General features: G+C 42.0%; 1 protein-coding gene across 1 annotated transcript in view; it reads left to right on the forward strand.

The window, feature by feature from the left end:
• LOC145342450 (sodium- and chloride-dependent neutral and basic amino acid transporter B(0+)-like) overlaps nt 1-13,091 on the forward strand; it is a 66,320-nt gene extending 53,229 nt beyond the window's left edge. The window contains exons 9-14 of the mRNA XM_080188013.1: nt 389-514; nt 4,634-4,752; nt 8,375-8,474; nt 9,660-9,769; nt 10,014-10,184; nt 12,972-13,091. Coding sequence (XP_080044139.1) covers nt 389-514; nt 4,634-4,752; nt 8,375-8,474; nt 9,660-9,769; nt 10,014-10,184; nt 12,972-13,091 — 746 coding nt within the window. The remainder of the gene's footprint in view (nt 1-388; nt 515-4,633; nt 4,753-8,374; nt 8,475-9,659; nt 9,770-10,013; nt 10,185-12,971) is intronic.
• The last annotated feature ends 354 nt before the right edge of the window (nt 13,092-13,445 follow it).

Consider the following 13,445-nt stretch of genomic DNA (forward strand, 5'->3'; position numbering starts at 1 on the left):
TCGTGAAGCAAAAAAACAACACTGAATTAGTCGCATTACTCAAAGGACTCCAGGACATCTGAACAATGAGAAAATGTAACACTACTGTAAGCTCTTCTGAGAGTGGGAATGAGGCACATTGTTAAGGAAGAATAGAGGGATTTTTACTCTGCAGATAAATGGATCCCTTAAATGGATTCTGCCCCATTCTCCATCACTGACATCACTCATCCTGATGGAAAGAAATCTAGGATTGCAGGCTGAACACAGAAATACTGAACAAAATGTCGTACTTCTTGGCAATCTAGATTCTAAAGTAATTAATAGGTTTTAAATAAATAATCTCAGTTTACAGTATCTTTCCTTAAGCATCATTAATTGCACCATTTCATTTCAATTCACTCTCTAGGTTTCGGTTTGGCTTTCATTGCCTACCCTGAGGCTCTTGCACATTTGCCAGTGTCACCTTTGTGGTCCGCTTTATTTTTCATCATGCTGGTTACTATGGGGCTCGATAGTGAGTTTGCAACTGTAGGTAAGAATAATCTTACTTTGAATTAATATTGGCAAATTCTCTGCTTTTGAGACTTGAGTGTGGAGGCCCCGTCAGTGCATTTCCCACTGGCCAAAATAGCAGGTCACATGCCAGATTCTATACTTGGAACCTCATTAATTATGCGCAGAGTTCCCCTCCGAATCTCCTGGCAGTTCAGCTGCTGATTTGTCTGTGCACCATCAGCTGACAGGTTTGAAGGTCCTGATGCTTTATCTAAATACCATCATTCTCATATCACTCTCTACAACTCAGACCATGGTGTCAGCAATCCAGAGGAAAAAGCCTCAAGAAATCTACTCCTCAATTTAACTACCTTCTACCCTCCTCCTGAACCCATCACTCACAGGGCACTCATGCCCCACTCTGTAGTTAATAAAACCCACTAACACCTTTATTTTCTCAGGAGGCTAAGGAAATTCAGCATGTCCACTACAACGCTTACCAACTTTTACAGATGCACCATAGAAAGTATCTTTACTGGATGTATCATAGCTTGGTGTGGCTCCTGCTCTGACCTAGACTGCAAGAAACTACAAAGGGTCATGAATGAAACCCAGTCCATCATGCAAACCAACCTCCCATCCACTGACTCTGACTATACTTTGGGCTGCCTCAGAAAAGCAGCCAGCATAGTTAAGAACCCCATGCACCCCAGACATATTCTCTTTTACCTTCTTCCTTCTGGAAAAAGGTATAGAAGTCTGAGATCATGTCCCATATGATTCAAGAACAGCTTCTTCCCTGCTACTAACAGATTTTAAACAGACATCCCTTATATTTAGTTGATCTTTTCCTTCACCCTAGCTATGACTATAATACTACATTCTGCATCCTCTCCTTTCCTTCCGTATGAATAGTATGCTTCGTCTGCATAGCAAAACAATACTTTTCATTGTATATCAATACACATGATGGTAGTAAATCAAATCAAATCAAACAAGGGACCAGCAGTACAGTTCAGTTATGAAGACCAACTCGGCATGGAAATAGAGGTTAAGAACCGTCTGCCTCAGCACAGTGATAAACATTGCATCAGGAGCAGCATAACATTTTGGCAGAAAGGCTTTCTTGCACTCACCTCAAAGTGTCTTGTGAACTGAGGACCACCTTGTGCACACCACTCCAGATCAATCAAGTTTTAGACCATCACAATTTCATTCTTGATGTGACATAGGATTGGAAGGCCTGACGGGAAGCCCAGGGTGGCTGCTTTAATAAGCATTCATGAGATACAAATGAATGGAAACGGCATTCACACCATCAAGCAGCGGGAAGATCAACGTGTCATTGGGAGAATTGCAACATGATTTTATACCAGTAGCTTTCCGACTTTATGTCTCCCACTAGATTTTCTGATCCTGCCTGTCAGCAAGCCTTCCAATAGGCATGATGGAGAATTCTGCCCCACATTTCTGACATTTTACTGATCTATGTACATGGTCCTCTGAATTTTCCTGGACTTTCACTGTTTCTAGCTTTTCACCAATTGGTGTTCTACCTTTTGGGTCCAGAGTGAATGACTTTGCACTTGCCTACATTGATGGCTGTTTGCCACAAGTTAATCTATTCACCTTACCAAACCATTTCTTAATTTTATGCTTCCATCTACCTCCCATAATACCTATTCTTTTCTGCCACTCACTCAATTTCCTAACCAGGGCAATAATTTGTATCAAATTCTATAAGGTTCATCTCTAGCTAACAGTCTCTTGTGAGGAACTTCATCAAGTACCTTCTCAAAGTCCATATAAATAAAATATCTATAGATGTTAGCTTATCACTATAGTCATCACTTCAAAAAATTCAGTGCAATTGATCCATACTGGTTATTACTGATGAAGAAAAAGTCTTCAAACTGTTAAATTGCCACCGTATCCTTCATTATCCTAATTTCCCAACAACAGACGTTAGGTTAACGGTCTGTAATACTCCAATTTCCTTCTTTCACCTTTTTTAATTAACAGAGTGAACATACAGGGTAGAATTCTCCAATGTTCCTGCCTGTGGTGGCCCAAAGTCAACTTTTCACCAGCTGCTGGTGCATGCCTTGGCAGGTCGGGGCACCCGCTGGAGGCCAGCATGGAACTGATTTGCATCTCCCTAATAAGATGCAAACAGAGACCCAGCCACCCATGCCAAACTCTCTGTAATGTCAACTGAAAAAAAACACACTGGTGTAAAACATATCTGGAACAATGTGGCATGCAGATGTCACTAGACGTCTGAACAATGCCTGGGACTACCTCTGGAGTTCAAGATAGAGACCACCTGCAAACTTGGACTCTGGAAGCAGTGGGTGGATGAAATATCTGTAGGTGGATCTTCCACATTCAGTGACCACACTGAGGTCCATCTTCTGGCCTCAGTTTTCCCAGAGATAAATCTTATTTTTCAATAGTGATATGACTACATGCCATCAGTCTTGACCCGCATTGGAATATGGCCCAAAGCTCCCAGTGCCATAATTAATGAGGCCAAGGTCAAAGATATGCCTCTGCAGCAGGAAACACTCCAGGTTCCATTTCTCCACGGACTTAGTTCCCAGGTGAGAGAATTTTGTTCATAATCTTCCAACTGAGAACAGAAGTTCCTGAAATGAGAAAACTTTGAAAGATTATGTTTAGAGTGTCTGCAATATTCCTTTACCCTCGAGTAGAAATCATCTTGTGCTGACGAGACTCTTGAGTGACATTATTTTCTTTACTGTTGGTGTTTTGTTTGCCTTAATTGTGCTGAGTCCCTGACCTTGGTTGAATGCAGGTTTCCTTGGAATGTCTCCACCCATTGTAAATATGGATGCAAAGTACTATTCAACATGTCTGCCAATTCCTTTTTTGCATTGACAATATCACTTGTTACCAGTTTTCAAGCATTTCCCATTGCTCCTGACAGCACTCATTTCTTAATGTAATTGTATAAACAATCTTGAGTTGATTTTGACATACCTTCCCAGCTTTCTTCATACACCCTTTTTGTAGCTTTAACTATCGGTTTTGTTGCTTTTGGTGCCTTTGTACGTTCCCCATTCTCCAGGATCATGGCCATTTCTGCATTTTTGAATACTTTTATTTTCTTCTCCTTTCTTGCATCATTTTTTTGTTTGCTATTTTTGGTACTGTATCATGTGAAATTCTGTTTTCTGATTGAAAATCACTGACATTCTTTTCCTCTACATAGTAACAAATTTGTCCAGTTTATCATTTAGCTCAGGAGTTGGTTAGCTCAGCTGGATGATGAGTGACACGAACAGCACAGGTTGAATTCTCATACCAGCTAAGGTTATTCATCAAGGCCCACCTTCTCAACCTTGTTCAGTGCATGAGATGTGGTGATCCTTACCAGTCAGCGCTCCTCATCAAAGGGGAAAGCAGTCTATGGTGATATGGAACGATGGCAACTTTACCTTTTACCAGTTTGTTGTAATTGTCGTCTCATCACATTGAAATCAACCTTAACTAAATATAGAATCTTAGGAAACTGTTCCATATTTCTCCCATTCAAACACAGTATTGGATGCAATCATGTTAGGATCACAATGAGATTAATTTGTCATATGTCATTAAATTGTTAACCATATCTTACTCATTAATTATAACAAAATCTAATATGGCTTGCCCCTTATTTGTTTTACGACACATTGGGCTGAATTATGAAGGCTATCGGTGGGCAGGAAAGCTGCTTGCATTGACATTGATGACCAGAGGAAAGGCTGCAATGCCCTATACTGATCACATTCTTGAACATTTGGCCTTCTCTCCACTATGATAAAGCAGTATTAATCTCTCAGAGGAGTCACTATAAATGGTGTCAAGCCACAGCATGGGAATGGAAGCAATCAAATTCTCAATTTCCTCCAGTGATGTATACACAATATTCTTGATGCACTCCTGATGCAAAGACAATTTAAGCACACATGTTTTGTGTTGATATTCTGCCTCTGAGGGCTGGCAACCTGATTCAATCTCTTCAGTAGTCCTGAAAGTGGACTCATAAATAAGGACAATGTCTTCATCAACTCCTGTATTCCATTGGTAGGTTTCATTGGGCTATATGAATTATTAATTGATTGCTGAATTCATCGAACATTTTTTTCATCAGAAATAATTATAACAACATTGCTGGATCAGTTCCCTCATTATCGACGATCAAAGCGCATTCTTGTGTCGTCTGGTGTTTGCGCGATACTTTTCTTCATCGGCCTATTATGTGTAACACGGGTATGTTGCCTTTTAATAGTATGCATTGTTTCCACATGTAGTGCTGTTTATAACTCTATGCAATCTAATATTTCACAGGATTTGGTGGTTAAGAAGGATCTTGTGTGTTGGTCTGGTTTTTTCCAACTATTTAGTATTGTGCAGGGATGATGTAGGGTTGACTGACGCTCCCTCTCTGCTGTTACTAAATCCAATGCCTGGAATCTCGTCTTTGATATCATCCTGTGAATCAAACACAGACCTAGATTTTCACCATGATGGAGTGCCCCCAGTCATGACGAAAATGGCAGACGAGTCCAGAAGTTCTGTCTTAGTCACGGCACTTCCTGTCTATCCACTGCCAGGACTGAAATCAGGCTGGGGTTCATTTAGGGAGGCAGCTGCCTCCACTGAAGAGGGATTTTGTAGGCCAGGAGTATGAAACTGAACGTGAGCTGATTAGACCACGTAAGAGCTGGTCTGAATTTTTTTATTCATTCATGGGACAAAAGCATCACCAGCTGGCCAGCATTTATTGCCCACCCCGTTGCCTGAGGGCAGTTGAGAATCAATCATATTGCTGTGGCTCTGGAATCATACATAGGCTAGATCAGATAAGGACGGTAGATTTTCTTCCCTAAAGGACATTAATGAACCAGGTGGATTTTTCTGACAACCCAACAATCGTTCATGGTCATCAGCACACTCTTAATTCCAGACTTTTTTATTGAATTCAAATTCCAACATCTGCCACGGCGAGATTCAAACCTGGGTCCCCAGGACAATAGCTGAGTTTCTGGATTAATAGTCTAGTGACAATACCACTAGGCCAAGCCTCCCCTGAATTGACTTGATGGATTCAAGCAGGGACGCCCCTTTGGATATGATCTCAGACCCCTTTTGGAAAATGTTTGCAGCCTTTTCAATTGTTGAAACTAAACATGATTGTGCATAATTCACTAGAGCTGTCAAAAAACTGTCAAACTTTAAAAGAACTGTGAAAGCTATCAAAAAACAGGCAAAACTCATTGGAAATGTCAAAGTTGTCAATGGATTTAACTCTGCTGGGTTTCAACTTAAAGAAAAAACTGGTTGGCTCAAAATATAATCAGTGTTTGATATGTCTGTCAGCATAAATCTGAGGGTTATCATTATAGGATTTGCTGCATGATTTATTTTACCACCTAACATTATCACCATATGGTGCCACTTAATTGAGCAATGTGATTGGCAGCTCAGAGTGGCTAAAGAATAGTTTGTTTTCAAAAGCGATTAGTTAAAGAAATTCCAATATTTTCATCTTTTTTAAATTAATGAGAACATTTTTGTAATAGTAATGTAATCACAGACACAATTTTACTTTTTGTCAGCCTGGCTCCTGAGCCTTGCCTGTGATATATAACAGATGAGCTGGCGTGGAAGAGCTAGGCCAAATGGCATTTGGCATGTTGGGCACTAAATTTGCATGGGGCTGTAATCAGCCCTTGGGATGGGAGAGCATAGAGGGCGTAGGGAGGCCGTGAAGGCTGGAACGAAGGGCAGGGGTTGGTGTAGGGGGTATGGGAGATCTTTGGAGGTGAGTTGAGAGACATAGGTTGGCATAATGGATATGAGGGACCATGAGGATGGTGGAGCATACGATGGTATGGTTTGAAATGGATGGAGGAATGGGGGGGTATATGGGATGGGGTGAGAGCTGTTTTTTATTTTAATCTTTTTTTTATTCAGCTAAGTGCCAGAGCAAAAAGTTAGGCCTTCCTGTCAACCCACATCTACACCTGGCAGCCTTCTCACTTGTTCTTCAGAATGTGTGAGATTCATCTTCTGTTTAGCATTGCCTATTTAGATAAGTTTATCTCTTAAGTTTTCAATTCTCTCATTTAAAAACAGAGTTAAGTCAGAGAGTAATAGTTCAAACTGAAACTGAGAGCACATAGTTTAATGCTTAGTGCATTAGCTGAGGACTGTTGCATTGTCATGGCTGTTATTTTTGCAGGAGGTAAACCAAGACTTAGTCTACCTTCGTGGGTGGAAGCTGAAAATTCCTTAAAAGTCTTTATTGATTTTTCCTGCAACACCACTACTAAATACTCATTTTATTGCTCAGTGTGGAATTTCGTTGCCTTGAAAGTCCTGCTATATTTTCTCTCTTAAGCATAGTAACAGCACAAAGTATATTATTAGCACCATTTTCAAAACACTGGATAGATTTGTTGATGTGGTTCAGAGCCAATATATTGGTAACTACCAAAAATCATAACTGCCAATATTGATGATTTCTGCTATTTTTAATAACTTTTGTCCAGGTGGAACAAAGGACCTTGTCCAGAAGCTGATGCAAATAATCTCACTTGGTGATGGTCATGGGTTTAGATAATTAAAACAAACAAATCAAAAGGTTATTTTTGCATTATACATGTGAAGAGATGCACAGCAAAACACTTACTTGGAGCTGCAGAAATGGACAGTACTGGATTTGACAAAGTTGGCTGAATTTTGTTCTGGGGGCCAGACTCTGCATTCCTTAGCCATCTGACACCCAACCAATTTTTAATGAGAAGGCTAATTTGTTGCCAGTGTGTGCTCATCATCCAATTTAGGATGGTGGGCAGGTTCCTGGGGTTGGGGAGGGGGAGGGGGAAGGCAGGTCAATAAGTGATGCAATAGCACAAGAGGATCAGTAGCCATGGGTTCAGAGGCGGTTCCAATGATATAGATAGGAATGAGAGAATGCCCCTTAAAATGGGTGTGCCCTTTGAAGATGTTTTATGCATTTTTAAATTCAAAAAGGCCACAACTAACAGGCTGTCATTGTGGAGAGCTTTCAGCGCAACTGGACATCCAGCAGCTGAGGCTGCTAATCTGTGTAATGTTGAGTGAATGGTGGTGTTTTCTAGCAGAATGTGGTGCTGTCAAAGTCACAGCATTCTGCTGCTTGAAAGCTGCCTCCATTTCTTGGCCTTGTTTCATCCTCAATGAGTGGCCTACGTGACAACTAGAAAGTTTTGCAGATTTGCCTGTACGCCCTTTAATTGGCCCAATTGCAGTACTTAGCTATCACCAGTTCCCAATTTACGGGCGACATGGTGGCACTGCTGCCTTACAGCACCAGGGACCCAGAACAATTCTGGCCTCGAGTGACTGTGTGCAGTTTGCACATTCTCCCCGTGTCTGCGTGGGTTTCCTCTAGGTCATCTGGTTTCCTCCCATAGTCCGAATATGTGCAGGTTAGGTTGATTGGCCATAATAAATTCTCCTTTAATGTCAGGGGGATTGAGAGGGTAAGTGTGTATGGTTACGGGGATAGGAAAGGCCCTGGGTGCAATTGCTGTCGGTGCAAGCTCAATGGGCCAAATGGTCTCCTTCTGCACTGTATTCAATGATTCTATGATCTTGCCTGAATGAAAATGGCCCAGGACCAATATGCCAGCCGGTAGCAGGAAATTACAAGTCTGCCTGCTTCCTAACCCTCCCCTTCATGCAAATAAAAATTTTATCCAATGTCTCTAAAACTGTATAATTTTGGGCTGGGTAGTTATGGGTTGAGAAAAGTGTTGCTTTTTCTTGTCCAGAGAAATTTTATTTTGAAGAGTTTTCCAGCTTTCTCTTATAGGCTTCTTTCTAATATTTCATTTCTTTCCAGGCTGGGATTTACTGGGTTAATTTATTTGACCAATTCTCTGCTGGATGGGGACTTCTTGTCACTGGTGTCGTGGAACTCATTGGTGTAAGTTGGATATATGGTACGTGCAGTAGGAAAAGCACTGAAGCAAAAGTAGTTAGTTAAAAATTTCATTGGGTCTTCGTCTGTTCAAAAGAAATAGGATGAATTAATAGGCTACAATGATACTGATTTCATCTTCAAAGTTGACTGAAAATTAAGGTGCTGTCATTAGTTGTCAAATCCTTCCCTATTTAGATCCAAAATTATGAGGTAGAAAATGTCTTCGGCATTCTTCAACCAAAAGTTCCCCTTTGCTTGTTGGCATGCAGTTGGCTTTGTTGAGGTAAAATTTGTTGTAGCCATTTTCTGTCTAATTGATAATTGGAATGCTGTTTAAACCTGAGTTGCATAACTGTTTACCACTTGACATGGTCAGTTACCAATTTCTTCCAATCTTCAAGGTAAGTGAAACAACAGCTCAGGTACTGCTTCAGAGCACTCCCGATATCCGTGGAATCCATTTTCTATTCTTCTGCGCAGGATAGAACGCTCACTTTGATTGTACATCCTTCTCCATTCTGATAATAGGGATCCATGATCATCTCAGCACAGATCTGAAATATGAGCCTTTCCTAGAGTGACTTCAGGATTTGTGTAAATATTTTGCTTTCAATGATGATCAGATTAGTGACATGGGCTGTAATTTTACCTGCTACGAGAATTGGAGCAGGCAAGGGGCAGAACATAGAAAGGCCTGTCGACCTCGACCTCGGGTTCGATTTTATGGTTTTGGTATTAGTGAGGCCATACTCAGCCTGTTTGAAATCCTGAATGATTCCTTTTCTGCTTTAACCTGTTCATTAGTGAAAGGTGAATCTCAATAGAACTAGAGAACACCATTTGAAAATAGGGGCTCTGCTACTCAAGACTGAAATGAGGAGAATTTCTTTTTCCTCAATGGCTCATTAGTCTTTGGAACTTTCTTCTTCAGAGCAGTGATGGCAGGGTTAGTTGAATATTTTTTAAGGCAGAGGTAGATAAATTCTTCACTGACTAGGGAGTCAAAGGATATTGGTGGTAGGCAAGAGTGTGGAGTTGAGGCCACAATCAGATCAACCATAATCTTGTAGAATGGCTGAACAGGCATCAAGGAGTTGAATGGCTTATATCAACTCCTGATTCATATGCTCATACATTCTACAGACCTGCTGCCTAAAGATAGAACAAACCAAGTGATTATGTCTTTCTGCTTTCTTGTTCATAGGGACAAACAGATTCATCAAGGACGTAGAGATGATGATTGGGGAAAAGAATTGGCTTTTCTGGCTGTGGTGGAGAGCGTGTTGGCTTATTATCTCCCCAGTTTTGCTGCTGGTGAGGAGATATTACTGTTGGAACCCTCTGATCACACTCACGGCTGGGTTACTCTGCTGCCACTGCAGTGAATGGAGCTTTGGCAGAGCATCAAGGTCTCTGTTTTTGCTGGCAGCAGGGGCAGGACAGACGAGACGGGAGAATATTGCCTTGCATCTTCTAAGTAGTGATTTAAACTGAAAATAATCAAGCTGCAGATAGTCTCTCATCTGTTTCTGGTCTAATTTTATATCATTTCATTTAGATAATCTTATTCTGGTCCTTAGCAACATTCGGACCTCCAGCATATGGACCTGATGAGTACCCTGTCTGGGCAACAACACTTGGCTGGTGTATAATCATCTTCTCCATGATATGGATCCCAATTATAGCCATCATGAAAATTGTCCAGGCTAAGGGTTCCAACTTGTGGCAGGTAAGAAAATACTTTTGAGGTGCCAATGTCCATGTGGCATTGTGGTTTGTGCCTTAGTTACAATGTCTAAAGAGATTCTGTCACTTATTCACTCACATGTACACTACTTTTTAGTAAGATTTGCCAGAACACCAAATGGAATAGATCCATGAGATTTTTACTGTCATGTGTGAGGATACACAGGTGTTCAGTTTGATGCCCCATCAAAAAAAAAACAGCAGTTTTGACAATGCCATAGTTGTTTAATATTGTACTGAATTGCAAGCTAGGTATATACTAATGTCTATAGACTGAGGCTCCAACTGATAACACTACCATTGAGTCATGGTCCTAAGTTACATGGGTACAGCATATTCCCACTCAGACATTCAGTGCATTAAACATAGTTCATATTCAGTAATTTCTGAAAGCATTTAAATGCATGGACCGGCCCCAATCCAAAACTATTTAAATGCGATTAATAGCCTTGAAGCTGTGACCACAAGCAGTTGCAGGCAACTTCAAAAGCAGCCAAATGCTTTTCAGTTCCTCTTTAGTGTAAACATTGCAGTTTGGAACAACTGGGGAGTGGGGATGATGGGAGGGATGGGCGAGGGTACTTGAGATACATTCAACCTTGAAGGAAACGATGGACAAACAAAGCTGACTTCATGCTGTCCAAAAACCATTAAGCTGTCAATCAAAAGAGAGTTAAAAGGAGTGGACTGAAATTGAATAGAAAGAAGGTGGGAGGTAGGGGAAGGGCATCTTACCAAAAAAATTTGAAGTCCCAAATGAGCATGAAAACAGGAGAGTTTCATATGTCTTTTTTGGCAAGGTCATAAGTAAAATCTTCTGCCATTCTGTTCAAAGAAATAATGCTAAACCTGTTTCCCACCATTAAAGGGAGGAGATGGGGTCTAAACTCTCCAGAAAGCTGGCATCTGACAGTAGTGGGCACAATCATGCATGCACAGATCTCTCTGTTCTGCAATAGCACAGAGAGATCTGTCAGTCACCTTCCCCCACTGTATATCGTCTGCTTCTCCCCCTCCCTCCTGTGATCAATGGCCTCCATGCTGATCAACCTCACTGCACCCCGGCGATGGCTGGTCTCCGTGGTCGATTGGTCCCCCGCTCACCCACCGGCTGATTTGATTGCACTTCCCCCACCCCCGTTGGTCCACTCCAGTCAATCGCCGCCCCTCTGGTCGATCCCAGTTGCAGATTGTGCATCCCCTTATGCCCTGCCCCCATACAGGCCCTGCTCCCTTGGCATTACCCAGTGCCCAATGAGTAATGCCAGTGTGCCACACTGGCAGTCAGGTTGCCCAGTGGGCAATGTCAGGTTGCCATGGTTGCATTGCTTGGATGACACTAACAAGGGACATTGCCCCCCTGTCTCCATCCTCCCTACGGGTCTCAATGGCCTCCGGTCCTGTTGGCGAGGCTATCATGACAAATCCCCATTCACAGGAACCATATGTCATCCTCATCTGTGAGTACGTTCACTAGCAAGGCTGCTCAGGCAATAATATTTAAATCAGAATTTAAATATAATCAGCGTCATGCTCTTTTTGGGCATGAGGTTGATCTTGCTGAATATCAAGCCCATTAAGATTGCAATAGATGAGAAACCAGGCACAAACCCAATTTTTCACCTGTCTCTTGTTCTTATTGGTTCACCCCACCCATCGACTGGTGAGACGAGAAGGTAAGATCACCCCCAAGGCTTTTCAAAGGGTTTGAAGAGATTTCTAAGGCTTTTAGCTTCTTACAAAGTATGTGTTAAAAGAATGGGTCTGAATGAGCAGCTGTGGAGAAGGGAATTCTCACCCCAATGAAAATGACTGACTTTTGTCAGTCAGAGGACTTGAAAGGGGCCTTCTCGCATCTGCAGTTCCTGAAAAAGAGAAAGGAGAATCCCTTCTGCTGAATGGAGTCATGCTGGAATTTAGAAGCCAGGTGCCTAGAGGACATGGAGATCAAAGTGACAACCCACTTCAAAATTTTCACAGTCCACAGATTGGAATGAAGACTTTGATCAGAGGGATGCCTAAAATTACCATGCCAAGAGTGAAATTTAGGTTTTGCAGGGCTGGAAAATGTAGTCCAGCCACGAAACATCTATCATGGGGGAGAATGCTGAGGTTAAACCCTGGCACCGAGCCCCATCCACCCTCTGCAGCTTGACAAGTATTGGAGGGGTACATGAGCAACAGATTTACCTCTTCGACCTACCTGCCCCGCACCCACCCCCCCCCCCCCCCCCCCCCCCACTCCCCTCAGGGTCCAGTGCACCAAGGTACGGTATCTCTGCGAGGGTGTCAGTGACAGAGGGCTCGGGGCTAGTGAAATATTGGCACATCAGAGGAGGGTCTGAGGGAATGGCTGAAGGTCTGTGGGGGGGTGGGAACTGAGGGGGATTAGGTAATCTCATGCCTGCGTGGCGTGAAGAAGGAGGGTGACTCATTCCTTAAGTGGTAGTGGAGAATGACCCTCTTTGTGATGCCTCCTTGGTCAGTGGGGAGGTCATCATTTTGGCTGTGGGGGAAAGGGGGCATTGCTTCAAGCATGGAGATCGGGGCATATATTTAAATGGTTAAAGTGGGTGAATCCCAACTCACAGTTGCTGCCACCGCCAGCGACAAACTCCCATTTTTTCACTAGCAGGAGCACTTAGAGTACAAATGGGTAAATCATGCCCGGTATCAGTCTGATTTGAATCAAGATTGTTTTTCTAGATCAGCATTAATGATGGCTAGAAATAAACCATAAATTGTTAGTAATGTAAGTTTTCTGTTACAGAAAGTTGTTGCAGCCTCCAAGCCAACTATAGACTGGGGCCCATACCTGAAACAACACAGAGGAGAAAGATATAACACAGATTCTACACAAGCTATTATCTCCGAAATGGAAAAACTTTAGGGGACATCTTTCAGTTCAACTTCAGAGTCAAAGAATTTTAAGAAATCATATGTTGTTTTAAAATAACTGGAAAAGTTTGAGCATATCTTTCAAAACACAGGTTGAATTTAAAATTGCATAATTGCTCTGTTTTGCCAGTATGGATCGTTTATCAGGAATTGAGGAATGTATTCCATTGGATTTCATGTGGAGCAACTTGGCTGAATTCCCATTGTGCACTTGCAATCAGCAAGGCTCTATGCTGGGAGCACACATTCATAAAAAATATCAATTTTAAGTTTTACGCTTGTCAACATTTTGTCTGCATTGAACTTGAGGGGGAATGGGGAAATTTAAAGACTATGGCCCTGATAT

This window comes from Carcharhinus amblyrhynchos, chromosome 4 (genome assembly GCF_965287045.1).
Source record: "Carcharhinus amblyrhynchos chromosome 4, sCarAmb.v2.hapA, whole genome shotgun sequence".
NCBI classification, from domain to species: domain Eukaryota; kingdom Metazoa; phylum Chordata; class Chondrichthyes; order Carcharhiniformes; family Carcharhinidae; genus Carcharhinus; species Carcharhinus amblyrhynchos.